The following is a 25,473-nucleotide window of genomic DNA, read 5'->3' on the forward strand; positions in this document are numbered from 1 at the left end:
ATACGCGATACGGCGCTCTTTAATCGGTCCTTTTTAGAGAGTTGATAATAGTCGTACTTTGATATTATAATATAACAACCTACTCATACTTATCCACCATGCTTCTCGGATGTCAAATCCCAGTTTAATTTTCTTCTTTAGTGTCACGAGCAAAGGGTGATTATTCGTAGCTGGGCATGCCTGAAATTCAAACGCTCACATAATAGCAATTATTAATTGTAGTAGTCAACTTGCGGTTTGCTTGTGCATCAAGTAATTGTAGATCCATAGAATAGTAGCGCGTACTAGTAGTAGTCAAGAGTTTGGTGTGCCCTCATTAGGGACTAATCTAAAGTGAAATTCGAATACCAAACTCGGATTATCTTCGAATGGGCAAGTCGTATGACATTCATTCAAATTGTTGTAGCTGATCTCTTTTGACAACATCTGCTGCTGCTTTCATGTCATCCTTATCGAGTAAAAATATCGACTAGTACCGCAAACCTATATTTATATATTTCAAATTTTTTAAAATAAATTAAAATTAAATTATCATTTTTTAAGAAAAGCTTAAAAAAACTGAGAAAAAATGTTAGTGCCACAAATCTATATCAATATGTTTTAGAAAATTTATTAATTAAAAGGAAAATTCAATTTAAAAAAAAGCTCGAAAATAGAGAAAATAATAACATGTCCCACAAATTTATATCTATACATTTTAAAAATACAAAAGTTTGTTTTAAATAAAGCTAAAATGATCGAGAAAGTTTCATATAATAATTGACCTTGAACTATTAAATATACATTATATTGTCTATTCCGTCAAAAGTTTCTGTCTAATTTTTAACATACGAAAGGGATAATATGATATAAATTTAATATATCAATGTCAAAATTGATGTAAAAACTTTTTGATATCAGATTTGATGTATCATCGATCTCACGAATTAGTAGTTTACTCTAAAAAAAAATCTAGCCGCCGCCTGAACGTGAAATTTTGCCGGGAGGGAGTTCCCTTCCCTCTCTCCACTGCTCCCCCGGCAGAGGCAGAACGAGAACCTCGTCGCCCACAAAAAACCCATGCGGGTTCCTCATTCTCGGCAGGAAGCTCCGCCAAAGCCTCAATCTTGAGGTTGACGACATCCATTTCGGGCGGCGATCGGAGGAGCCAAGTCAGTGCAATGGCTTCTTAGCCGGGGACCCTGTTCGGCCGGCATCCGAGCTCATGCTCGGATTCTCGTTTGCCTGTCAGTACAATCAACGGCTTCTCAACCATCTAACTCTTTATTTGTTAGTCCTTTGGGTTCGTTGTTCGGTTTCGTGTCGTTTCCTTACGTCAACATGACTAACTTTAGGTTGGGAGGGGCGGTTTTTCTCCTTCTAGAAGACCGCTTGTTCCCGCAAGCATGCTCTTTTGGCATATAGGTGGGAATAGGAAGGAACGCACAAAAGCTGTCGGGCAGGATCCCTTTTTGACCACAGAGAAAGTCCTGATGGCCATCACCGTTGACCAAGGAAAAAAACAAAAAACAAAAAACCACCTTTTGAATTTTTTGTTGCAATTAATATGGGCGTCTGCTGAGCTGACTTGTATATGAAGATCATAATGCTTGCTCAATAAGGAAACCCCATGCTACATATAGTGCATAGAAATGTGTCTGCAAAAATCAGTTAAAGCCACACCATTTAAATTTTTAGGAGCTGAGCCAGAGTCAGCTCAACTGTGTCATTTGCAGCTAGAGATAGAGAACTAAGGATATACACTTCTTAATTACGGGTGAGTCTGATCTTAATTCACGTAAAAAAGGGATCTTCCCTTCTTCCCTTGTCATTCCAAGTTTTTATTTTCCCTTTACAGAATGTGGATTTGGATCAGTTCTTGCTCTTGAGCGGATTCTTCATAGGTATCCGTGTTCCAGTTGCTATTTAAATATTTCATCGGCGTGTTTTCGAAAAGATTCTTACTTTGTTAATCCCCATTTGTTTCTTTTTTAATCCCGATGGCATTGCCATGGAGGCAAGAGTTTCCTTGTTGCAGATTCTTAATCGTTTCTGCTTATGAGAGATTAATTCTCATGTGGTCGGACAGAGAAGATTTGTTCTTTCAGCCTCAAACTCCTTTCTCTTTTTAATTCTGCTAATGTCCTGTAACAATATGATCATTAATGATACTTTTTTCTTACACATCAGTCAGCCTCTTGGAAATTGTTCTCAATTGGTTTCCCCCAGTCTGCAGATCTTATCAAGAACAGACTATCCGACAAACAAAAGGACCATGAACTAGTTTTTCATTTAAAAGAGAAGACCATGAGTTAATGCATTGACATCTGCAAACAATAGTTTATGGCATTTTTCTTGGTCGGCTGCTTACGAGTTCATCTTCTTCAATAATTTCTGTTCGATGGCGAATCCACGTTATTCTTCCATGTCCATGAAAAGGATTGCTAATTCTAGCAAATTTTCCTTCTGTTCTACAGGTGCAACACAATATAAAACTTCCACATAAAGCAGCTTTACGGCTGGTCATTTGCTGGGATTGGCGATATGGCCGTTGAGAATGGCCTCCAAGGGGATAATCCAGGGACAGCAGAGACGGCTGCCGCCACAACCTCGTCAAAGGGTCCTGAGGACCAAACAGACAAAGGAGATGGGAAGGTGAATACTGTTCCGTTCCACAAGCTATTCTCCTTTGCCGATAAAACCGATGTTCTCCTTATGATTGTCGGGACAATCGGTGCAATTGGAAATGGAATTTCTATGCCCCTGATGACAGTCTTTTTCGGGGAGCTTATTGATTCTTTTGGGCAAAATCAGAATAATGGAGATGTTGTCGAAGTTGTCTCCAAGGTAACACTCATCTATGACTCTATCAAATGTATTTAAATCTCAAAAGTCAAACTCTTGGTTATATTTGCTTTTATGAGGACGCCCATTGATTAGTTTCTGTGCGAAATTTCAGGTCTCTCTCAAGTTTGTTTACTTGGCAATCGGGTCGGGGGTGGCAGCATTTCTTCGTAAGTATATCTTTCCATCCTTTGTCAGTTTAGCTTCTCAAGTTTTAATTTTGGGCACATAGTGACAGGTTTCTTTCTGTACCTTGTTCCTCTGGTTATGTGGGTTTAGAGGTGGCTTCTTGGATGGTCACGGGAGAGAGACAGGCTGCAAGAATTCGGGGCTTGTACTTGCAGACAATACTGAGACAAGACGTCGCCTTTTTTGACAAGGAAACAAACACAGGAGAGGTTGTTGGAAGAATGTCTGGTGACACTGTCCTTATACAGGATGCTATGGGCGAGAAGGTAATGCTAGCCTCTGTCTGGTTCTGGACAAATGAGAAAAGACATTTCCAACGAAAGATGGAAAACCATTTCGGAAACTGGTACATTTTCCTTGTTCTCTTTTATATAGTTTTCGGCCCGAAATACTCATCAGTCAGTTAAATGATTTTGCAGGTCGGGAAGTTCTTGCAGCTCATCTCGACCTTCATTGGAGGCTTTATAATAGCATTTGTCAAAGGGTGGCTTCTCACGCTGGTGATGTTATCGTCTATCCCTCTCCTTGTGGTGGCTGGTGGGGCCATGTCCCTCTTCATCTCTAAGATGGCAGCTCGTGGTCAAGCTGCATATGCAAAGGCAGCAAATGTTGTTGAACAGACAATCGGCTCAATCAGAACTGTACATATTCCTTTTCTTCTTTTGATCAATCATATCTGCTCATAAATAAGTTGTCCCTCTCTATAATGTGGATTAAATATTAGTCTTGTTTAATTATAGGTTGCGTCTTTTACTGGTGAGAAGCAAGCGATAGCAAACTACAACAAATTTATCGCAGAAGCTTACAACTCAGGAGTTTACGAAGGTTTAGGTGGTGGTTTAGGCATCGGAACTGTCTTTTTCATATTCTTCTGCAGTTATGCGTTAGCCATTTGGTATGGTGGGAAGTTGATTGTGGAAAAGGGATATACTGGTGGAGAAGTTATCAATGTGATTATCGCCGTCTTGACTGGTTCAATGTAAGTCAATAATTCGAACTCTGTCTGCACAATTTGTTTTGTCTATGTGATCCAAAATGATTTTGATCTTGAGTAATCCCCCTTGGTAATGGATGTTCTAGGTCATTAGGCCAGGCTTCTCCTTGCATGAGTGCCTTTGCTGCTGGCCAAGCTGCAGCCTACAAAATGTTTGAAACCATCCACAGGAGGCCAGAGATTGATTCCTACGACATGAGAGGGAAGACAATGGATGATATTCGAGGGGACATAGAGCTAAGAGACGTTTACTTCAGCTACCCTGCGAGGCCCAATGAACAAATATTTAATGGGTTTTCTCTTTCTATCCTGAGCGGGGCCACTGCTGCACTGGTTGGACAAAGCGGGAGCGGGAAGTCCACTGTGATCAGCCTGATTGAGAGGTTTTATGATCCACAGGGTGGAGAAGTCCTAATAGATGGTATCAATCTTAGGGAGTTTCAGCTCAAGTGGATACGAAGCAAGATCGGGTTAGTTAGCCAAGAGCCGGTTCTGTTCTCTTGCAGCATCAGAGATAATATCGCTTATGGCAAAGAGGGTGCAACTCCCGAAGAGATCCGGACAGCTGCTGAGCTTGCAAATGCTTCGAAGTTTATTGACAAACTGCCGCAGGTCCAAAGTCCAAAGTCTATGCTTCTCTCGAATATTTAATTCCAAAATAATTTGTTAATATCTTTTCCAATGTTCATTCATAGTTTTCCTTTGAAATTGTGAAGTGGCCAACTACTCCTACCAATTTAAACCCGTAGCTAGAACAGAAAGAATAGACTAGCTGGAATCCTTGTAAAAGGTGCAGCAGCAACATTCTATCAAGTGCGTATCTAACAGATACGTTATTGCTTTCAGGGATTGGATACTATGGTCGGTGACCATGGAACACAACTCTCAGGTGGCCAGAAGCAGAGAATTGCAATTGCAAGGGCTATTCTGAAGGACCCGAGAATCTTACTATTAGATGAAGCCACAAGTGCGCTTGATGCAGAGTCTGAGAGGATCGTGCAGGAGGCGCTCGACAGGATTATGGTGAACCGGACAACGGTAATTGTTGCTCACCGCCTGAGCACTGTTAAGAATGCAGATATGATTGCTGTTATTCATCGTGGAAAAATGGTTGAGAAAGGTAAAATCCCACTGGACTTAGCAGCTTCCAATATAGTACCTTTACTTTTCCAGCTTAGATGTCTAATGACTTTTTTTTTTTCCAAATTATTCAGGATCGCACTTGGAACTACTGAAAGATCCCGAGGGTGCTTACTCGCAGCTAATTCGATTGCAAGAAGTGAACAAAGTCTCGGAACAGTCCACAGATGTGGGTAACAAGTCAGAAATAACAGAATTCAACAGAGAATTCAGTCGGAGTCAGAGGATGTCTATGGTCCACTCGACCAGCCGAGGATCATCAATTGGAAATAGTAGTCGGCACTCGTTCTCCATATCCTTTGGCATGCCCACTGGCCTCAACATCCCTGACAACACTGGCCCTGAGTCCCCAGTTGCACAGGGCACGGAAAAATCCCCTAAGGTCTCTATCCGCCGCCTCGCGTACCTTAACAAGCCTGAGATCCCAGTACTCTTTTTTGGGTTGATTGCTGCAGTAATCAATGGTGTGATATTCCCGATCTTTGGGATCCTCATCTCACACGCGATCAAGACATTCTTCGAGCCCCCCCACGAGCTAAGGAAGGACTCCAAGTTCTGGGCTCTTATCTTCATGGCCCTTGGGGTCGCTTCACTACTTGCATACCCTGCACGAACTTACCTTTTCGCTGTGGCAGGGTGTAAGTTGATTGAACGGGTGAGGTCCATGTGCTTTGAGAAAGTGGTCCACATGGAAGTTGGATGGTTTGATGAACCTCAACACTCAAGTGGGGCCATCGGAGCAAAATTATCTGCTGATGCAGCATCAATACGGGCCCTTGTTGGGGATGCACTTGGACTGCTCGTTCAGAACACTGCATCAGCGGTTGCGGGTTTGGTCATCGCCTTTGTTGCAAGTTGGCAGTTAGCATTTATCATTCTCGTACTCGTCCCTCTTATTGGGGTCAATGGATACGTTCAAGTGAAATTCATGAAAGGGTTCAGTGCTGATGCAAAGGTAAATAGTGTGCAAATTTCTATGAGAGCACTGCCTTCTAATTCAGATGCTTAAATTTTAAATGCGTAGATGTGAGCACATAGCTACTACCAAATACATAAATCATTTCGTGATAGCAATCTGAATATTTTTGCCCTCTCTGCTGTTTCAGATGATGTATGAGGAAGCAAGTCAGGTAGCAACAGATGCAGTTGGGAGCATAAGGACAGTCGCTTCCTTTTGCTCAGAGGAGAAAATGATGCAACTTTACAAGAAGAAATGCGAAGGCCCATTGAAGACCGGGATCAGGGAAGGGTTGGTAAGCGGGATTGGTTTCGGGGTTTCCTTATTCTTGATGTTTTGCGTTTATGCAACGAGTTTCTATGCTGGAGCTCGACTTGTTGAAGCCGGCCACACTACATTCTCAGATGTTTTTCAAGTAAGCACAAGGACCCGTATTTCATTTAGGTTCTGCATAACAGTTTTGAGCTTTCCCTTTTTTCATTCATCTCACCTCAGCAAGCGAAGAATACAACATATATTGCTGTCCAGGATCTCAATAATCCAGCGTATTCATGAAGTCACCTTATTTTTGTCATTTATGCATGATAGGAAATGGAAATTTTCCCGTAGTTTTGCAGGATGAGATAGGAATTTCTGTATATATTGCTCCAACTTCTTGAGAAGACAAGTCTGGATATTTATCTGGATATGTATATTTTGTAGGTTTTCTTTGCCCTATCAATGGCAGCAATTGGCATAAGCCAATCGAGCACCTTGGGTCCTGATTCAACCAAAGGTAAAGCTGCTGCTGCATCCATATTTTCAATAATTGACCGCAAGTCCAAAATAGACCCAAGCAATGAGTCAGGGATGACACCAGAGGATGTGAAGGGAGAAATTGAGCTTCGTCACATAAGCTTTAAGTACCCGTCCCGACCTGACTGTCAGATTTTCCGAGACCTTAACTTGGCCATTCATTCAGGGCAGGTGAGCGCCTGAACGGAGATATATATTTCACTCATTCAAAAAAAATTGCAAAACTAGAGAAATATATTAACATTGACATGATTTTGGTTTTGTTCTCCTTTCAGACTGTCGCTTTGGTGGGGGAGAGCGGGAGCGGGAAATCAACGGTTATCTCATTATTGCAGCGATTTTATGACCCTGATTCTGGTCATATTACACTTGATGGCGTCGATATTCAGAAGCTACAGCTAAAGTGGTTGAGGCAGCAGATGGGTCTAGTCAGCCAAGAACCGGTTCTATTCAACGATACGATTCGAGCAAATATTGCATATGGGAAAGACGGCGATGCTTCGGAGTCAGAAATTATTGCTGCCTCTGAGTTAGCCAATGCCCACAAGTTCATCAGCAGTTTGCAACAGGTAACTAAGAATTAGTCCCAAATGAAATGTTCTAGGAGTTGCATATGATGAAATAAGTTTCAACTTCTTTCTAACGCGTTTTACCGTATTTTGATATGTAGGGATACGATACAGTAGTGGGAGAGCGAGGACTCCAGTTATCGGGAGGTCAGAAGCAGAGGGTGGCCATTGCTCGGGCAATAGTAAAGAGCCCTAAGATTCTCTTGCTTGATGAGGCCACGAGTGCGTTGGATGCTGAGTCAGAGAAGGTGGTCCAGGACGCGCTTGATCGAGTCATGGTGAACCGGACCACAGTCGTGGTAGCCCATCGGCTCTCCACGATTAAGAATGCTGATGTGATTGCAGTGGTTAAGAATGGAGTGATTGTTGAGAAAGGGAAGCATGACAAACTGATAAACATCAAGGACGGCTTCTATGCATCTTTAGTCGCTCTCCACACAAGTGCCTCGACTACTTGAGCCATCTTCTTTCGAGCAAGAGATTGATTGACATATATTGATTCTTAGGGAGAAATATTTTCGTTTTTGTTTTCCTTCTTTTTGCATATTTTCTTGACCCACAAGAGGGTTTGACAACTTTGTAGACATTCAGCGATCAATATATATCTATAATGTTTCACATCCCTCCTTTTTCTATATTTTTATTTTTTGTTTTTCCTTTCTCTGATTTATGTATTTATATATTTATTTCGAAGATGAGTTGTTGCGTACTAGTTAAAAATGGCGGCATTGCTCTGTGACTTGCCTCTGTTGAACCACTGCTCCTCTGTAAGAACCTACTCACCCACCAGAAGACCCATACGGCTTTCTTGTTCCACTGCCGGAAGTTCTGGCAAAGCTTCAACCTTAAATTCAGATCGTCGAATTGTGTTAGCATTGGAGGTGGCGGGTCCAGGCAATGGCTTCTCTAGGGGACCTGCTCGGTGGGATCTTCAGGGGAATGATACAGGGGAGTCCACTAGACAGCAATACACGGGAACTTCAAATGTGATTAATGGGGATGGAAGCAGAAATGGCTTAGTTATTGGACTCCAGATTAAGGGAGAGGACACATTGAAGCATCGGGCCTGGCAGGGTGAATTCTTGGATTAATGACAGTTTTCTTCTTACACATCAATTGTGCACTTGGAAATTGTTATCAATTGGCTTCCACCAGCCTGCAACTATGAGTATGTGATCTATCTTATCAAGAATAGTATATATTCTATAAATAAAAGAGCCATGAACTAGAGTGCCATTTAGAAGAGAAGACTGGGAGTTAAAGTATCAACATCTGCAAACAATATTTTATGGCATTTTTTGTTGGTCAGCCGCTTATGGTTTCATCATGATATTCTTCTTTAATAACTTATTTTTGATGGAGCATTCGGCATTTTATAAAAGCTCCAGAGAAACCAGCTTTACAGTTGGTCATTTGCTTGAGATCGGCAACATGGCTGTTGAGAATTGTCTAAAAGGCAGTTATCCTGGAACCGGAGGGGAGGCTGCCACCACCATGTCAAAGCGTCCGGAGGACCAAACAAGGAAAGGGGATGAGAAGGCCAATACTGTTCCGCTCCACAAGTTATTCTCCTATGCAGATAGAACGGATATTCTCCTGATGATTGTTGGGACAATCAGTGCAATTGGAAATGGAACTTCTGTGCCTCTGATGATAGTCTTGTTTGGAGATGTGATTGATTCTTTCGGGCAGAATCAGAAAAATGGAGATGTGGTCGAAGTTGTCTCCAAGGTAACTCTCATTTATGAATCCATCAAATGTATTTAAATCTCAAATGGTCAAACTCTTGGTTGTATTTGTTTTTATGAGGATTTCCATTGATTAGTTTCTTTGCAAAATATCAGGTATCTCTCAAGTATGTTTACTTGGCAATTGGGTCAGGAGTGGCAGCATTTCTTCGTAAGTGCATCTTTCCATCCTTTGCGAATTTAGTTTCTCAAATTTTTAGTTTAAGCACATAGTGACAGGTTTCTTTCTGCACCTTGTCATGTGGGTTTAGAGGTGGCTTCTTGGATGGTCACGGGAGAGAGACAGGCTGCGAGAATTCGGGGCTTGTACTTGCAGACGATATTGAGACAAGACATTGCTTTCTTCGACAAGGAAACAAACACAGGAGAGGTTGTTGGAAGAATGTCTGGGGACACTGTCCTTATACAGGATGCTATGGGCGAGAAGGTAATGCTAGCCTGTGTCTGGTTCTGGACAAATGAGAAAAAAACATTTCCAACAAAAGATGGAAAACTATTCGGAAAACTGGTACATATTTCCTTGTTCTATAGTATATAGTTTTTGGCCGAAACGCTCATTAGTCAGTTAAAATGATTTTGCAGGTCGGGAAGTTCTTGCAGCTCAGCTCGACCTTCTTTGGAGGCTTTATAATAGCATTTGTCAAAGGGTGGCTTCTTACGATGGTGATGTTATCGGCTATCCCTCTCCTGGTGATGGCTGGTGGGACCATGTCCCTCTTCATCTCTAAGATGGCATCTCGTGGACAAGCTGCATATGCAAAGGCAGCAAACATCGTTGAACAAACAGTCGGCTCAATCAGAACCGTACATATACTTCTTCATCTTTTAATCATTCATATGCGCTCATATAATAATCGGCCCTCTCTGTAATGTGGATTGAGTAGTAGCCTTGTTTAATTACAGGTTGCATCTTTTACTGGGGAGAAGCAAGCGATAGTAAACTACAATACGTTTCTTATACAAGCATACAACTCAGGAGTTTATGAAGGCTTAGCTGCCGGATTAGGCATCGGAATAGTCTTCTCCATATACCTCTGCAGTTATGCATTAGCCATTTGGTATGGTGGGAAGTTAATTCTTGAAAAGGGATATACTGGCGGCGAAGTTCTTACTGTGATTGTCACCGTCTTGACTGGTTCAACGTAAGTCATAATTTAAACTGTGTCTATACAATTTGATTTGTCTATGTGATCCAAAATGATTTTGATTACGAATAATTCCTTTCTCGGCAACGGATGTTTCAGGTCATTGGGCCAGGCTTCTCCTTGCATGAGTGCCTTTGCTGCTGGACGAGCGGCAGCCTACAAGATGTTCGAAACCATCCACAGGAGGCCAGACATCGATTCCTACAACATGAGAGGGAAAACATTGGATGATATTCAAGGGGACATAGAGCTCAAAGACGTTTACTTCAGCTACCCTGCGAGACCTGACGAGCAGATATTCAATGGGTTTTCTCTTTCTATCCCGAGCGGGACCACTGCTGCACTGGTGGGGCAGAGCGGGAGCGGGAAGTCCACTGTGATCAGTCTGATTGGGAGGTTTTATGATCCAATGGGGGGAGAAATCCTAATAGACCGGATCAATCTTAGGGACTTTCAGCTCAAGTGGATAAGAAGTAAGATCGGGTTAGTGAGCCAAGAACCGGTTCTGTTCTCTTGCAGCATCAGAGATAATATCACTTACGGGAAAGAGGATGCAACTCCTGAAGAGATCCAAAGAGCTGCTGAACTTGCAAACACTTCTAACTTCATCAACTTATTACCGCAGGTTCAAAGTTTATGTTCCCAAATGCTTAATTCCAAACAAGTTCTTTGTAAAGTGAGCATCTACTCCCGCCAATTTAGGACGGTGCACAAAAGGTGCTGGACTACTTTTAAAAGGTGTGGCATCGTGGATCTAATGGATATGTTACTTCTTTCAGCGATTTGAAACAATAGTTGGTGACCGCGGCATGCTGCTCTCTGGTGGCCAGAAGCAGAGAATTGCAATTGCTAGGGCGATACTAAAGGACCCAAGAATCTTACTATTAGATGAAGCCACGAGTTCACTTGATGCAGAATCTGAGAGGATCGTGCAGAAGGCGCTAGACAGGATTATGGTCAACCGGACGACAGTAATTGTCGCTCGCCGCCTGAGCACCATTAGAAATGCAGATATGATTGCTGTTATTTATCATGGAAAAATAGTTGAGAAAGGTATGATCCAACTGGGACTAGAGATTACCGTATGAATATATAGTACGTTTTCATTTCCAGGTTAATCATGTAATATATATCATGACTCATTTTTTGAATTAATCAGGTTCACACTCAGAACTACTCAAAGACCCCGACGGCGCTTACTCGCAGCTAATTTGATTGCAAGTAGTGAACAAAGTTTCAGAACCGTCCATGGATGTGGGTAACATGTCAGAAATAACTGAATTCAACAGAGAATTGACTTGGAGTCAGAGAATGTCTATGACCAGCCGAGGATCATCAGTTGGAATCAGCAGCCAGCACTCGCTCTCCACTGGCCTTACAATCCCTGACAGCACCTACCCCGAGTCCCCAGTTCCACAGGGTGCAGAGAAACCCCCTGAGGTCCCAGTCCGCCGCCTTGCATATCTTAACAAGCCTGAGATCCCAGTACTCTTGTTTGGAGTGATCGCTGCAGTAATAAATGGAGTGATCTTCCCCATCTTCGGGATCCTCATGTCGTGCGTGATCAAGACATACTTTGAGCCCCCCCACAAGCTGAGGAAGGACTCCAAGTTCTGGGCCCTCATCTTCGTGGTCCTTGGGGTTGTTTCATTACTTGCTTACCCTGCACGAACTTACCTGTTCGCTGTGGCAGGGTGTAAGTTGATTGCGCGTGTGAGATCCATGTGCTTTGAGAAGGTGGTCCACATGGAAGTTGGATGGTTCGACGAACCTCAACACTCAAGTGGGGCCATAGGAGCAAGATTATCAGCGGATGCAGCAACTATTCGGTCCCTTGTTGGGGATGCACTTGGACTGCTTGTTCAGAACACTGCATCAGCAGTTGCGCGTTTGGTCATTGCCTTTATTGCGAGCTGGCAGTTAGCATTCATCATTCTCGTACTCATCCCTCTGGTAGGGGTCAATGCATATGTTCAAGGGAAGTTCATGAAAGGGTTCAGTGCTGACGCAAAGGTTAATAGAGTCGAAAACATCTTTGAGAGAATTGCCGACTAATTCAAATGCTTAAATCTCGCAAATGGAAAGTCGTGCTCATATGTCTATTATCCAATTCATCTGTCATTATCAATACTGACTTGAATAATCTTGCCCTCTATACTGTTGCAGATGATGTATGAAGAAGCAAGTCAGGTAGCAACCGATGTGGTTGGAAGCATAAGGACCGTCGCTTCCTTCTGCTTGGAGGAGAAAATGATGCAACATTACAAGAAGAAATGTGAAGGCCCAATGAAGACTGGGATCAGGCAAGGGTTGGTAAGCGGGATCAGTTTTGGGGTTTCCATATTCTTGATGTATTGTATGTACGCGTCGAGTTTCTATGCTGGAGCCCGACTTGTTGAAGCCGGCCAAACAACATTTTCAGATGTTTTCCAAGTAAGCACTATGACCCATATTTAATTTTGGTTCCAGAAAACAGTTGTCAGACAGGAATTTCTGTTTATTTTGCTCCAAAACATCTTGAGAACACTAGTCTGGATATATGTGTTTAGTAGGTTTTCTTAGCCTTATCAATGGCAGCAATTGGAATAAGTCGATCGAGCTCCCTTGGTCCTGATTCAACCAAAGCTAAAGCTGCTGCGGCATCCATATTTTCTTTAATCAACCGCAAGTCCAAGATAGACCCGGGCGATGAGTCAGGAATGACACTACAGGATGTGAAGGGTGAAATTGAGCTCTGTCACATGAGCTTTAAGTACCCGTCCCGACCTGACTGTCAGATTTTCCGAGACCTTAGCTTGGCCATTCATTCTGGACAGGTGAGCAGATACATGAATTTTCCTCATTCAAAACAAAGAACTAGTTTCATTTTACAACAGTGGCATCATTTTGGCTTTCTTGTTTTCTCAGGCTGTTGCCTTGGTGGGGGAGAGCGGGAGCGGGAAATCAACAGTTATCGCACTATTGCAACGGTTTTACGACCCTGATTCAGGTCACATTACGTTCGATGGTGTCGATATTCAGAAGCTACAGCTGAAGTGGCTGAGGCAGCAGATGGGTCTAGTCAGCCAAGAACCAGTTCTGTTCAACGATACTATTCGAGCAAATATTGCATACGGGAAAGAGGGTATCGCCACCGAATCAGAAATTCTTGCTGCCTCTGAGCTAGCCAATGCCCACAAGTTCATCAGCAGTTTGCAAAAGGTAAACTAAGAATTAATTCTGAGTAATATCTTCCCGACGCTGCCTACCATGGATCAGTTTCTTCTTTAAACGCGTTTTACTTTAATGTAATGTAGGGATATGATACGGTAGTGGGAGAGCGAGGACTCCAGTTATCGGGAGGTCAGAAGCAGAGGGTGGCCATCGCCCGAGCGATAGTCAAGACCCCTAAGATTCTCTTGCTCGATGAGGCCACGAGTGCACTGGATGCTGAGTCTGAGAAGGTGGTCCAGGACGCGCTTGATCGAGTCATGGTGTACCGGACCACAGTCGTGGTAGCCCATCGACTCTCCACGATTAAGAATGCTGACATGATTGCAGTGTTCAAGAATGGACTGATTGCTGAGAAAGGGAAGCATGACGAGCTGATAAACATCAAGGACGGGTTCTACGCATCTTTAGTCTCTCTCCCCACATGCGTGTCGACTGCTCGAGCTGTCTTCATCGAGCAAGAGTTGGATGAAGTTTTCTAAGGTAGAAATTTTTTCGCATTCTTTTCTTGCATCATCGGACGTAGTCAAATCGACAACTCTGTACAACGTAAACCTTCTGTGATTGTATATTGTTTCATATGATTCAACTCTCTTCTTTCTGTAATTATTTCCATATTTTTCCTTTTTCTAATTTATCTATTTAGCTACATGCGTCGTGCATGACAATCTTCCAGTCTGTTTCTTGTGCATCAAGCGATTACTACTTTCAAAGGGAAATCCGCATAAGAAGTTTGCTCTTCGGGAAAAATATCAAAGATCGATTATACAAGAGAAAGAATAAATGAGCGAGCATTCAATTCTGGGAGAAATCTTTACACTTCCATGGATGAAGAAATTCGGCCAGACAATAATTCCATTTTCTCAGTTCTTGACAACACTGACAAACTAACCGAACATTAATCTTCATCACTTTCGTCACTGTATGATACAAGACCTGTTAGAGCAGAACTGAGGGGCTCATCACTACCATTTGCTGCAACCGGTTCCAATGATGATTTGTCCCTATCAACCTCGGAAGGCTTCTTTTCTTCTTCCTCGGATCTCTGAGGATTGGGTTTTGCTTTCTTGGCCTGCGGCTTGACTTTTATGATCATATTCAATGGCTGAGATGCCGGGTTTTTCTTTGAGACTTGTTTCTCCTCCTGGACACATCAGTTGAGAAAAACATTGTCTAAGAATGGATAAAATAGTCCAAAAAGAGATCTACTTCCAATTCAATTAATGGATTCATATTCATTCCCATTCCACCACTTGGGCAGAAATAGCATGAATTCTTTGATAGTACTCTGGACTAGCTGAAGTTTCAAATGGAAATAACCGAGCCTAATGTAAGGGAATGACTGCATGAGATCCCAATCTATAAGCAGGTTCCAGACTCAAATTTCAAGTGCTTCAGGGCCTAAAAATTAAAGCGACATGAAGCGTGACGTGGAGCGACGATTTGTGAAGCTTGTGAGTGAAACTCACCACAGGAGGGGGAGGTTTTGCCTCTTCCAATTCATGCACGATGTTGGATCGTGCTGCCACTGCTGCCTGAAAAAGGAATGCACTACGTAACGACTCTCACCAACAAAAGCCATGAGATACACACTAACAAACTGTTGGGTCTAAGACACTTGATTCAATTCTTCAAAGGAAATTTAGCAGATTCTTAGCCACAAAGTCAATTTATCTGAACATAAGAAAATGAAAAAACCACACAAGAAATAAGTGACAACGACAGCACAATGAAATTTTCTTTAAAAGGATAAAATTAAGATCGAACTTGAATCGAAATAAATATTTATGGAAAATGAAAAAGATACAAATTGATTTAAACCTTTTCATGGTCATATTGAAAGACAATATCTGGAAACTCTGGAGCTAAAAAAGATACAAATTGATTTAAACCTTTTCATGGTTATATTGAAAGACAATACCTGGAAACTCTGGAGCTCTTGAGCCTCCTCGTCTCTCATTTGCCTTTCATATTCTCTCCTGGACTAGAATCAAAGACACAGCACAAACGAATTGAAAACCAAAGGTGTCAGTAAATAAAGGCCCAGAAAAGGGCAAGATTTAAGACATAAGCATGCGATGATATATAAGCATGAAAACTCCAGTAGTTGATCTTATGTCTTTAACAGGTTGAAGCATGCAATCAATCATGCCAACAAGTTAAGTAAAACTGCGAAATCATCCTTTGTAAAATCAAGTCTATCATGTATAGATTCATGACTGCTATACAGTAGCTCTTTGCAGATAAAAGGAAAACCTATTAACTTTCCACCATGAAAGTCCTAAGTCTGTCCCTATTTAAGATACATATCAATCAACCTATCTACTTCAGTTTCACGCATGAAAGCCATGTATTACACATGAAAATGGCAACCCTAGTAGACACCAGTTACAATTCAATACACCTTCCCATATTCGAGGTGAAACAAGATTGAGCAGAAGTAGCTGAGATGAAATTTAAGCAATAAAAAACTATTTCTCTCCCTAAAATAGTAATAACATAATTCCAGACAATTTTGATTTGTTCATGCATTATTGTTCTATCCATTGCCTGAAGCAGTCACAATCTCATGCAAAGACTCATTCAAGACCACTATAAGAAATGGAATTTAACGATCAAGCCTCAGCTAAACGAGAGCTACCCCTCTCTCCTTCTCACTCCTAATAAATCATGTCTGCTGCTAAAAATTTAAAGATCCATATGTGCATGACATAATCATACCATCTCTAATTTATCGAGAAATTCTGTCTCATCGTCATCCAGAGCTTTTGGTGGTCCTGAAAAGGCAAAAAAATATATATATATATTAGCACTTCAGATCCCCAATCAAATTTCTACCAACAGCTTCATTATGCTCCCACGGTTTCTAGGCCATGCTTCTTCTCCCCAGTAGACAGGCACACATTGCTCATACACACAAAGCCACTTACTGTGTTTGAACCGTTCATTGAATTCTGCATCTTTCTTGTCTTTGTTCTCCCTCAATATCTGTACAAGAGAAGAAATGAACTCACAATCAAATCAACTTTCCGATAACAGCTTCTACTACAAAGATATCATATGCTTTTGCCATAGCTTCAAAACCGAAAAGACCAGTTCAGAGAGCTCTTTCTTAGAATGCAAGCAAGAGTTTGCAAACAACAATGGTGCCAAAAATTTCCCCAAATTCTCAACTTTGAGCAGCAAGTCAGTGACTTTTTCCCTGGCAAAACTATGTGAACACAACTCGATCTCCGAAACATCACAGCTTAGTACAAGACAAGCGGCGTGACGGAGTACCTCGTACAGGGGTCTGTCTCTCTGAGCACTGCCGTCCTCGACTCTCTCGCCTCTAGTCTTCTTAGCTTCTGCTAACTGCAAGACCAAATCACAAAACAAACACAGAATTAACGAGCAGCGAAGAAGCAGCAAGAAACCTGAGCTGAAAGAAGAGAAATTTAGAGCTGTTCTCATGTTGGTCTCAGCCAATAATCCTCCCAAACCTGCTCCTCGGAGACGAAATTCATCAGCCTGATCGCCTGGGTGTTCGGTTCCTCCGCCATGTCTGCCCCGACTTGTCTCGAAACCCAACTGCTGAAGTTCGCAATAGAACTGCCGACAATCACTTGCAAAATATCGATATCGAGCCAACAAGAGAGCCTTCAATGGCGGTGGCCGGCGTCTCCGGATGGCCGGAGCTAGTTCGTCGGTGGAAATCACTCCGATTTGGCTGCCTCCGCTGAAATCGGCAGAGAATGGATCAGAAACTTTGTAGCCCATCAAGAAGCTCTTTTGTGGGCTGACATGAGCTTGGGCTGTCCATAGACATACTTGGGCTTTGCGACCAAAGCCGAAGGGCACGCGCCGATGTCTGCGCGTGAAGTGCACGGCGTTTCTCCGGGAGTTCCCTCTTCTCCTCAGCTCATCTTATCCCAACGACTGAGCTCCCCTTGTCGTGAACTGGTCCACCAGTTTTCTTCTTGACACTTCATGGACGAAGAAAATCTTCAGTAGAGCTTTCTACCAATTAACAATGGCGGCATCTCTCTGCGACTCGCCTCTGTTGAACCACTGCTCCCCCGTTTCACCCTTCTACACCAAGAGCCTCCTCGCCCACCAAAAGACCCATGTGGGTTCCTCCTTCCTCGGCCGGAAGTTCCGGCAAAGTATCAACCTTGAAGCCAGAACGTCGAGATCTGGCAACAATGGGAGGCGGAAGGTCCGGGCAATGGCTTCTCTTGGGGGCCTGCTCGGTGGGATCTTTAAAGGGAATGATACAGGGGAGTCCACCCGGCAGCAGTACGCGGGAACTGTGGGCGTGATTAATGGTATGGAAGTAGAAATGGCTTCGTTATCGGATTCGGGATTGAGGGAGAGGACTCAATTGTTGAAGCAGCGTGCCCAGCAGGGTGAATCCTTGGATTCTCTTTTGCCTGTCAGTACTATGAACTGCTGCTTTCCTATCTAATCTGCACTTTGTCTGCGTCAGCCTTGTTGTTGAGACTCTCCTTTCATGGTCTATATGACCATATCGCGTGCCTTGTTCATCTGTTCTCAGCTTTCAGTGGACTGGCCAGTTGTTTTTGTAGTAAATTTGAAGTTTTGTTTGAGTTGTAACTGTAAACATCCAAGTGGATGATAATGAGCAGTTGAAATACTTATCATCCTTATAGTATCGCCAGACGTAAGTATGAATCTGTTGACTGTTGCAGGAAGCATTTGCCGTGGTGAGAGAGGCTTCAAAAAGAGTTCTCGGCCTTAGGCCGTTTGATGTCCAATTAATAGGTATCTACTCTATTGATGTCGAACACTGTTCTACTTCTCCATTTCTCATTATATTGCTATTCGGTTTCGGATGGACTGAGAATCCAAAGGTTTATGTACTGTATTTCTGCGGAGTGGAGTTCCACTTCCCGTGGTCTAATTATTTGATCGAATAGGTGGGATGGTTCTTCATAAGGGTGAAATAGCTGAAATGAGGACTGGAGAAGGGAAGACCCTTGTCGCAATACTGCCAGCTTATTTGAACGCTTTAAGCGGGAAAGGGGTTCATGTTGTTACCGTCAATGATTATCTTGCTCGGAGGGATTGTGAATGGGTTGGACAAGTACCGCGTTTTCTGGGACTGAAGGTTGGCCTAATCCAGCGTATGTCCCATTCTTTTCATACATGTTGACCACAATCTTATTTTCTTCAAATATTAATGATGGTGTCTCAGTTATAGTACCAGGACTCTGATTATTTTGAAGCTTATGTCATTGTGTTATAATATATTATTAATTACTGTTTCTTTAGTTAGTTTACTTTTGATTACTTAATCTCTGGTTATTAGTTCACCTTGATTTTGCTGGCTTTATTCTAAAAGCTCTTATTGATGTTCCTATCTGTTTTCTTTAGATCTTCTTGCAAGCTCCTATTATGTCGAATTAAGTAGTCTTCCATATTGGCAGAGAATATGACAAGCGAACAAAGACGGGAAAATTACTTGTCTGACATCACGTACGTCACCAACAGTGAGCTCGGCTTTGATTACTTGAGAGATAATCTTGCCACGGAAAGTAATTCTTTCATTTGTTTACCAACATGTTTGCATCTATTTAAGACTCTTGTGCCATTTGGACAGAAAACTGACAGTATTTTCTGATGAAACAGAGTGTTGAGGAGCTTGTTTTAAGGGGTTTCAATTACTGTGTCATTGATGAGGTTGATTCTATCCTCATTGATGAAGCAAGAACCCCACTCATTATATCGGGACCAGCTGAGAAACCAAGTGATCGTTATTATAAAGCTGCAAAGATAGCCACAGCTTTTGAACGGGATATACACTATACTGTGAGAACAATCATCCCAAATTGATTACTTTTAAGATCTGAATCCTTGCTTTCCACTTTCAAGTGAACATTTTAAGTTGGTTCTTTCAGGTTGACGAGAAGCAAAAGTCAGTTCTACTTACAGAACAGGGATACGAGGATGCAGAAGAAATTCTAGATGTAAAAGATTTGTATGATCCACGGGAACAGTGGGCCCTATATATTTTGAATGCAATTAAAGCTAAAGAACTATTTCTAAGAGATGTAAATTATATCATCCGTGGAAAGGAGGTTCTCATAGTGGACGAATTCACAGGTCGGGTTATGCAGGTAATAATTCAATTTCATTCCCTTTTATTTCTTTATCAGAAGTTTACAGGATAATTACGCGCCGAGAACTTTTACTGATATATAATTATGTTGCTGATCATACATGTAAAGAAGGCTTCTTAATTTCTTTTTGTGTCAGGGAAGGCGATGGAGTGATGGACTTCACCAAGCAGTTGAAGCAAAAGAAGGTTTGCCTATTCAGAATGAAACTGTTACTTTGGCTTCGATTAGTTACCAGAACTTCTTTCTACAGGTTTGCATTATTTTGTATCTTCACTCTTTACAATGTTTTAACATGAATCAATTCTTCTTTACGGTTTACATTTGTTATGCAATGTAACAGTTCCCGAAGCTTTGTGGAATGACGGGTACGGCCGCAACTGAAAGTGCAGAATTCGAGAGCATATACAAGCTTAAAGTCACAATTGTGCCAACAAACAAGCCCATGATAAGGAAGGTTGGATTGAATAGTCCCTATAAGCAGGCTATTAAAACGTGAATCGAATTCCTCATCGAATCTTCGTGTGTCATCTTCAGGACGAGTCTGACGTCGTTTTTAGGGCAACAGGAGGAAAATGGAGAGCTGTTGTGGTGGAAATATCTAGAATGCATAAGACTGGTCGTCCAGTTCTTGTCGGTACTACCAGTGTTGAACAGAGTGATTCTTTGTCCCAACAGTTGCGAGAAGTTGGTATACTTCATGAGGTAGAACTTCTCAGCTAACGAACATTTGGTTCTAAAAACTCTCTATTACTAGTTTTTGATAAGCCCTATCTTGAAACCTCTGGAAAAAACTGGGATAAAAATGTATTGCTTTGCCCTTCACAAGAAGGTTACTGTTCATATGGGTCTTGTTAGTTTAATGTGTGGTTGAATGCACTTCCGTCACTGTTCTCATATTTTGGGAAGAAAAAAAGACTAAAATATTTCTACTACTAAACCACCTATATGGATCATGGGTTCCCGTAGACTATTACATAGTAAAGGAAGCTCATTTGAAGTATGTTTTTTTCCCTTTCTTGTGAAACTTATTAAGAACTTTCAAAAACTAGGACTGGGATGTTAGACTTTGCAACTGAGGTACAGCTTTCGAATTACGGCATCAACTACTGTACTTTAGACACTAAAGCATCTTTCTCATAACTTCTAGCAAGTGACTTCTTATTTCTTGAAGCTTGTAAATTGCAACTTATTCTAAAATTTAAAGTTCCCTTGGTAATAAATATATTTATGTTACTTCTGAAGGTTCTGAATGCAAAACCAGAGAATGTGGAAAGAGAGGCAGAAATCGTAGCACAGAGTGGTCGTCTTGGGGCAGTTACAATTGCCACCAATATGGCTGGCCGTGGAACTGACATAATTCTAGGTGGTAATGCAGAGTTTATGGCAAGGTTGAAGCTTCGGGAAATCTTAATGCCGAGGTATCATCTAAGTACCCTCTTACTTGTTCATCAACTTATCAACTTCCTTGTTAGAGGATTCTCTGTGTTACAAGTTTCCTTCCGGTGCTAAAACTCTCCTTAGTTCTCTGGGTTTTTTCCCCGTTGATTCTTTCTACTTTCTTGTGCGATCCTTAATCTTGCAAACACATTTTATTGAATCTGAAAAGCGGCCAATTGTCGCAGAGTTGTTAAACCTGGTGATGGAGTTTTTGTCTCAGTGAAGAAACAAGCTCCAAAGAAGACATGGAAGGTCTGGTTTGGTTATCTTTAATGGTGATACTAATGTGCTAGTGTTTCTTGGAGGTATGACTAAGTTGTACTCCTACGTGTCTTGCCAGGTGAATGAAAATTTATTCCCGTGCCCACTATCTAATATAAATACAAAATTAGCCGAGGAAACTGTTGAAGTTGCAGTAAAGAGTTGGGGTCAGAGATCACTAACTGAGCTTGAAGCGGAGGAACGTTTATCGTATTCTTGTGAAAAGGTTAAATTTCAAGCTACATAAAATAGTGATCTGCCGTAGAAGATTTGATAATGACCTCATCAGCTGTTGTTCTCATGTAGGGTCCTGTACAAGATGAAGTTATAGCTAAGCTTCGTAATGCATTTCTCGAGATTGCCGAAGAATACAAGGTTTATACCAATCAGGAGAGGAAGAATGTGAGCAAAGCTCCCTCTGTTTGCTGCATTTTTCCCTGCCCCCATGTGTTTGTGTTATTTGCTGATTTTTCTTCCATTGGGTTTATAATTGCTCTCATTACACCGCCTTGCAGGTTGTGGAAGCAGGAGGACTTCATGTGGTTGGAACAGAGCGACATGAATCTCGCAGGATTGACAATCAGGTTATTGCCAATATTTCTTTCTGAACAAATTCAATAGACTTAATTTCTTTTGCGAGGAGTTAAGAAAATTGCGCTTTCTGGCAGCTACGAGGTCGAAGTGGACGACAAGGGGATCCTGGTAGTTCCCGCTTTTTCCTCAGTCTTGAGGATAACATCTTCAGAATCTTTGGAGGAGACAGAATACAGGTTTGAAATTTGTATTTTCAGGATCCATGCTGCGCATTGATTAAAGAATGCCCGTTGAAGTATTCTCGGAACTGCATCTTTTTAGGGTTTAATGAGGGCCTTTAGAGTCGAAGACCTACCCATTGAATCAAAGATGCTGACAAAAGCTCTTGATGAAGCTCAGCGGAAAGTGGAGAATTACTTCTTTGATATTCGAAAACAATTGTTTGAGTATGATGAGGTTCTGAACAGCCAGAGAGACCGCGTTTATGCAGAGAGAAGGCGAGCCCTGCAGTCTGATGATCTCCAATCACTTATAGTCGAATACGCTGAACTTACCATGGATGATATCTTGGAGGTGAGTCATTCCAGATCTTCCTGTTGAAAATTTGTCTTCCATTGATGATAGTCCCATCCAAAATTGGATTGATTCTCTGATTAATGATCATCCTAAACAGGCAAATATCGGTCCTGATGCTCCTGTTGAAAGCTGGGACCTGGAAAAGCTCATCGCGAAACTTCAACAGTAAGATGTTTTCTTTTTTTTCTCTACTGAAATTGAATACGGTTTCTGTTCTTGAAAAGTAGGTATAGATTTTCATCAATATATGAGAAGTTTAACTTCACTCGAACTCGAGGTTTTCCACCCGGTCTTGATTGTTGTCAAAATCTGTTTCTCCTTTTGTTTATTTCACCTGACATTTTGATCTCTACGTCGTTTTCGAAGTATACCAGATCCTTCCTGAGAGTTGTTTGCCGATATTCAGGTATTGTTACCCATTGAGTGATCTCACTCCAGACCTGCTAAAAAGCAAATCATCTAGTTATGAAGAATTGCAGGATTACTTGCGACTTCGAGGTCGTGAAGCGTATTTTCAGAAGAGGGTTAGTGCTAGTGTCTCTTCAATAGAATGAATTGGCTTCTGCTGTTCTCAACAATCTAGATTCAACTTTTAACTTCCAAAATTCCGTTTTGGAATCTCTTTTTCATATGAAAAAATAGGAAACTGTCGAGGAACAGGCGCCAGGTTTGATGGCAGAAGCCGAGAAGTTCTTAATCTTGAGCAACATCGATCGCTTGTGGAAGGAACACTTGCAGGCTCTTAAGTATGTTCAGCAGGCTGTCGGTTTACGAGGGTATGCTCAGCGAGACCCGCTAATCGAGTACAAACTAGAAGGCTACAATCTTTTTCTTGATATGATGGCACAGATCAGAAGAAACGTCATCTACTCCATATATCAGGTTCTTTTTCTCATACAGACAAATCATGTACTCATTCTCTTGAGTCCTCTCCTTTTTCTCCATTCTAACGGTGTCAAGTTTCTTCTTTGTGGCAGTTCAAGCCAGTGCTGGTAAAGAAAGATCAAGACCAGAATGAGAATGGGAAACCTGAGAAGACTGTTACCAATGGCAGGACTGGTAATAAACCCAAGTCGGTGGGAACAGTCGAGTCATCCTCATCTACTGCAAGTCCCCAAGCAAGTGCATAGTTTATGATTGAGAAGCAAATGTTTTTAGGGAAATGCAGTTGAATAGAAATCACACGACCAAGTCTTGTTAAGTATGGTGAGCATGACATTGTAAAGCGACGACCAATAAACTGAGAAATCAAAATGGTTGATTGTACCCTATGCAGAAAACAGCAATCTATTTACATAATTTCATGTCTGTACAGATAACGAATGCTGTTGAGGTTCTCTGAGAATCTCTTTGGGCTCCGAATGGACCTTTTTGTCGTCTAACTTGTCGCTGCCTAAAATTTTTTCGACAATGGCATTTATGGCGCTTCCTTTAGCCTGCAAGAATTGAATCAGTGGACGGTCAGGTGATCTAATTTAAAGTTGGAAAATAAGCAAACCGAAAATTATTTGAATGCTCCCTTTTAAGTGTAAACTACCTACCTTAATTCCAATAGCCATTGCAGTTTTAAGTTTAACGATTTCGCCTAATCTTAAAGATCCCCGTTTCTTATCTTTCACGAAGATAAGGGGCACCTTCCTCGAAGAAGCTAAGCTTGGCAGGTGTCTGATCAGCCATTTGGGGTTGCAATCGAAAGCTACAAGAACGGCCTGCAAAACAGACAAAACCCGAGATTGGTGAGCATTCTAGGAATCATGTTGTTGCAGCTTCTCAGGTAATCAGAATATATCCTTGTGCATGGATCATCGTATCAGAGTCCAACATGATTTGCTCTACAACTACAATTCATCATCAGCTAGTGAGCATACTCCCCATAAATTGTAATTGCAGATAAAGCCTTCAAGAGTGTCGTTTTATCGCGTTCGAGAAGCAAAGCAATTCTCGACATAAAGAATTATACATGAGCGAAAACACTTTTCTGTTTCCCAATCCCTCCTCTTCCAAGAACTTGGAACACAAAAGAGGGCAACTCCATTCACTACAAGCGTGAATCACTTATCCTCAAATTCGACCACAAAGTTAATAAACAGTTGGCAATTGTAACAGAAGATTCATATACGATAATGGACCTGAAGCCAAGGTGCTTTATCATTGCTAGACATTGCATCAGGCTTCTGAGGTGAACTTCCCTTTTCACCGGATAGCGGCATTCTTTCGAGCAACCGTGTGACTTCATTGACCCCAATTGCAAATTGTTGCTGCATAAATGGAAGAGAGATCATGCAAACGACAGCATCGCCAGTAAAACAAATCATTAAGCAGAAGTTTAACAGCTACCTTCAACCATATCTTCTCGGGCAGAACATCCCCATCTGAGGCTCTTGCTGCCTCGATCTTCCTGCACAGTAAGAGACGTTACTGTTCAGAAAAAATACCGAACAATGTACGAGGAAGAAGAAAACCCACAAATTGCAAGGCCCAAAAGATTCGAACTTTACTCGTGAATCGATCTCAGCAACAGACCCAGGCGGTCTCCTTCATAGCAGCTGCAAATTCAAACATCGAAAGCCCCGATTAAGAAATAAACCCATGCCGATGAAGAACTGAAGCTAATAAGAACAGAATCGCGGCGGGAAAGCTTCGAGGATACCGACTCTTGTTCATGAAGAACGACAGTTGGGTTGGGGGGGCAGGTAGCCCTCTCCGGGGGTCTGCCGCCTCGCCTCCCCATGTTGCTCGAGTAGCAACGGCAGCGCTTCAATGGTGGAATGATGGCGGGCGCGGGCTTTGGTTGTTGAAGGCTGCGACAGCTCTTAGGTCTGGGCTTGGGCGGGCCCAAGGCCTGGCCCGAATTAGCTTCACATCTCATCTTGAGCTGTGTTTGATCTCGTTATAAGAAGCGTGCGAGCCAAGAAAGTCAATAAAATGTCATCTTATGATCTCACCGTGAAAAAAAAAAAAAAAAAAAAAAA

At 42.0% G+C, this 25,473-nt stretch overlaps 4 protein-coding genes and 1 pseudogene across 7 annotated transcripts; 3 read left to right on the forward strand and 2 right to left on the reverse strand.

The window, feature by feature from the left end:
* Positions 1-1,208: 1,208 nt before the first annotated feature.
* On the forward strand, positions 1,209-8,090 carry LOC116206379 (ABC transporter B family member 11-like). Of its 3 annotated transcripts, none has more exons than XM_031539233.1 (13): positions 1,209-1,226; positions 2,457-2,826; positions 2,939-2,993; positions 3,103-3,278; positions 3,432-3,653; positions 3,753-3,991; positions 4,093-4,618; positions 4,853-5,126; positions 5,221-6,101; positions 6,253-6,519; positions 6,807-7,070; positions 7,175-7,468; positions 7,570-8,090. In XM_031539233.1, the coding sequence occupies exons 2-13, from the start codon at positions 2,524-2,526 to the stop codon at positions 7,924-7,926; spliced, it is 3,858 nt and encodes a 1,285-aa protein (XP_031395093.1). In that variant the 5' UTR covers positions 1,209-1,226; positions 2,457-2,523; the 3' UTR covers positions 7,927-8,090. The 3 variants fall into 3 exon arrangements, with proteins under 3 accessions (XP_031395093.1, XP_031395092.1, XP_031395094.1); XM_031539232.1 differs by lacking the exon at positions 1,209-1,226 and adding an exon at positions 1,607-1,756; XM_031539234.1 differs by lacking the exon at positions 1,209-1,226 and adding an exon at positions 1,607-1,756 and having other exon boundaries at positions 6,253-6,399.
* Positions 8,091-8,885: 795 nt separating this feature from the next.
* Positions 8,886-14,194, forward strand: LOC116202955 (annotated as a pseudogene).
* Positions 14,195-14,310: 116 nt separating this feature from the next.
* LOC116203320 (PSME3-interacting protein) lies at positions 14,311-17,335 on the reverse strand. The gene is made up of 7 exons (XM_031535011.1): positions 17,054-17,335; positions 16,851-16,925; positions 16,502-16,559; positions 16,293-16,348; positions 15,493-15,555; positions 15,041-15,106; positions 14,311-14,715 (listed from the first exon to the last, which is right to left on the reverse strand). Exons 1-7 carry the CDS (start codon positions 17,111-17,113, stop codon positions 14,470-14,472), a joined length of 624 nt encoding a protein of 207 aa, XP_031390871.1. The 5' UTR covers positions 17,114-17,335; the 3' UTR covers positions 14,311-14,469.
* A 154-nt stretch (positions 17,336-17,489) lies between these two features.
* Positions 17,490-23,820, forward strand: LOC116203317 (protein translocase subunit SECA1, chloroplastic). Its single transcript, XM_031535007.1, has 20 exons — positions 17,490-17,985; positions 18,263-18,335; positions 18,491-18,697; positions 19,001-19,104; positions 19,203-19,382; positions 19,472-19,690; positions 19,830-19,943; positions 20,034-20,147; positions 20,228-20,395; positions 20,936-21,111; positions 21,316-21,382; positions 21,471-21,617; positions 21,698-21,793; positions 21,907-21,975; positions 22,060-22,161; positions 22,247-22,498; positions 22,599-22,666; positions 22,908-23,025; positions 23,144-23,383; positions 23,479-23,820. The coding sequence occupies exons 1-20, from the start codon at positions 17,584-17,586 to the stop codon at positions 23,629-23,631; spliced, it is 3,069 nt and encodes a 1,022-aa protein (XP_031390867.1). The 5' UTR covers positions 17,490-17,583; the 3' UTR covers positions 23,632-23,820.
* On the reverse strand, positions 23,670-25,385 carry LOC116203319. 2 transcript variants are annotated; one of them, XM_031535009.1, is made up of 6 exons: positions 25,156-25,385; positions 25,000-25,047; positions 24,839-24,899; positions 24,631-24,759; positions 24,043-24,210; positions 23,670-23,937 (listed from the first exon to the last, which is right to left on the reverse strand). In XM_031535009.1, exons 1-6 carry the CDS (start codon positions 25,368-25,370, stop codon positions 23,803-23,805), a joined length of 756 nt encoding a protein of 251 aa, XP_031390869.1. In that variant the 5' UTR covers positions 25,371-25,385; the 3' UTR covers positions 23,670-23,802. The 2 variants fall into 2 exon arrangements, with proteins under 2 accessions (XP_031390869.1, XP_031390870.1); XM_031535010.1 differs by having other exon boundaries at positions 25,152-25,269.
* Positions 25,386-25,473: the final 88 nt, after the last annotated feature.

This window comes from Punica granatum, chromosome 4 (genome assembly GCF_007655135.1).
Source record: "Punica granatum isolate Tunisia-2019 chromosome 4, ASM765513v2, whole genome shotgun sequence".
NCBI lineage: Eukaryota > Viridiplantae > Streptophyta > Magnoliopsida > Myrtales > Lythraceae > Punica > Punica granatum.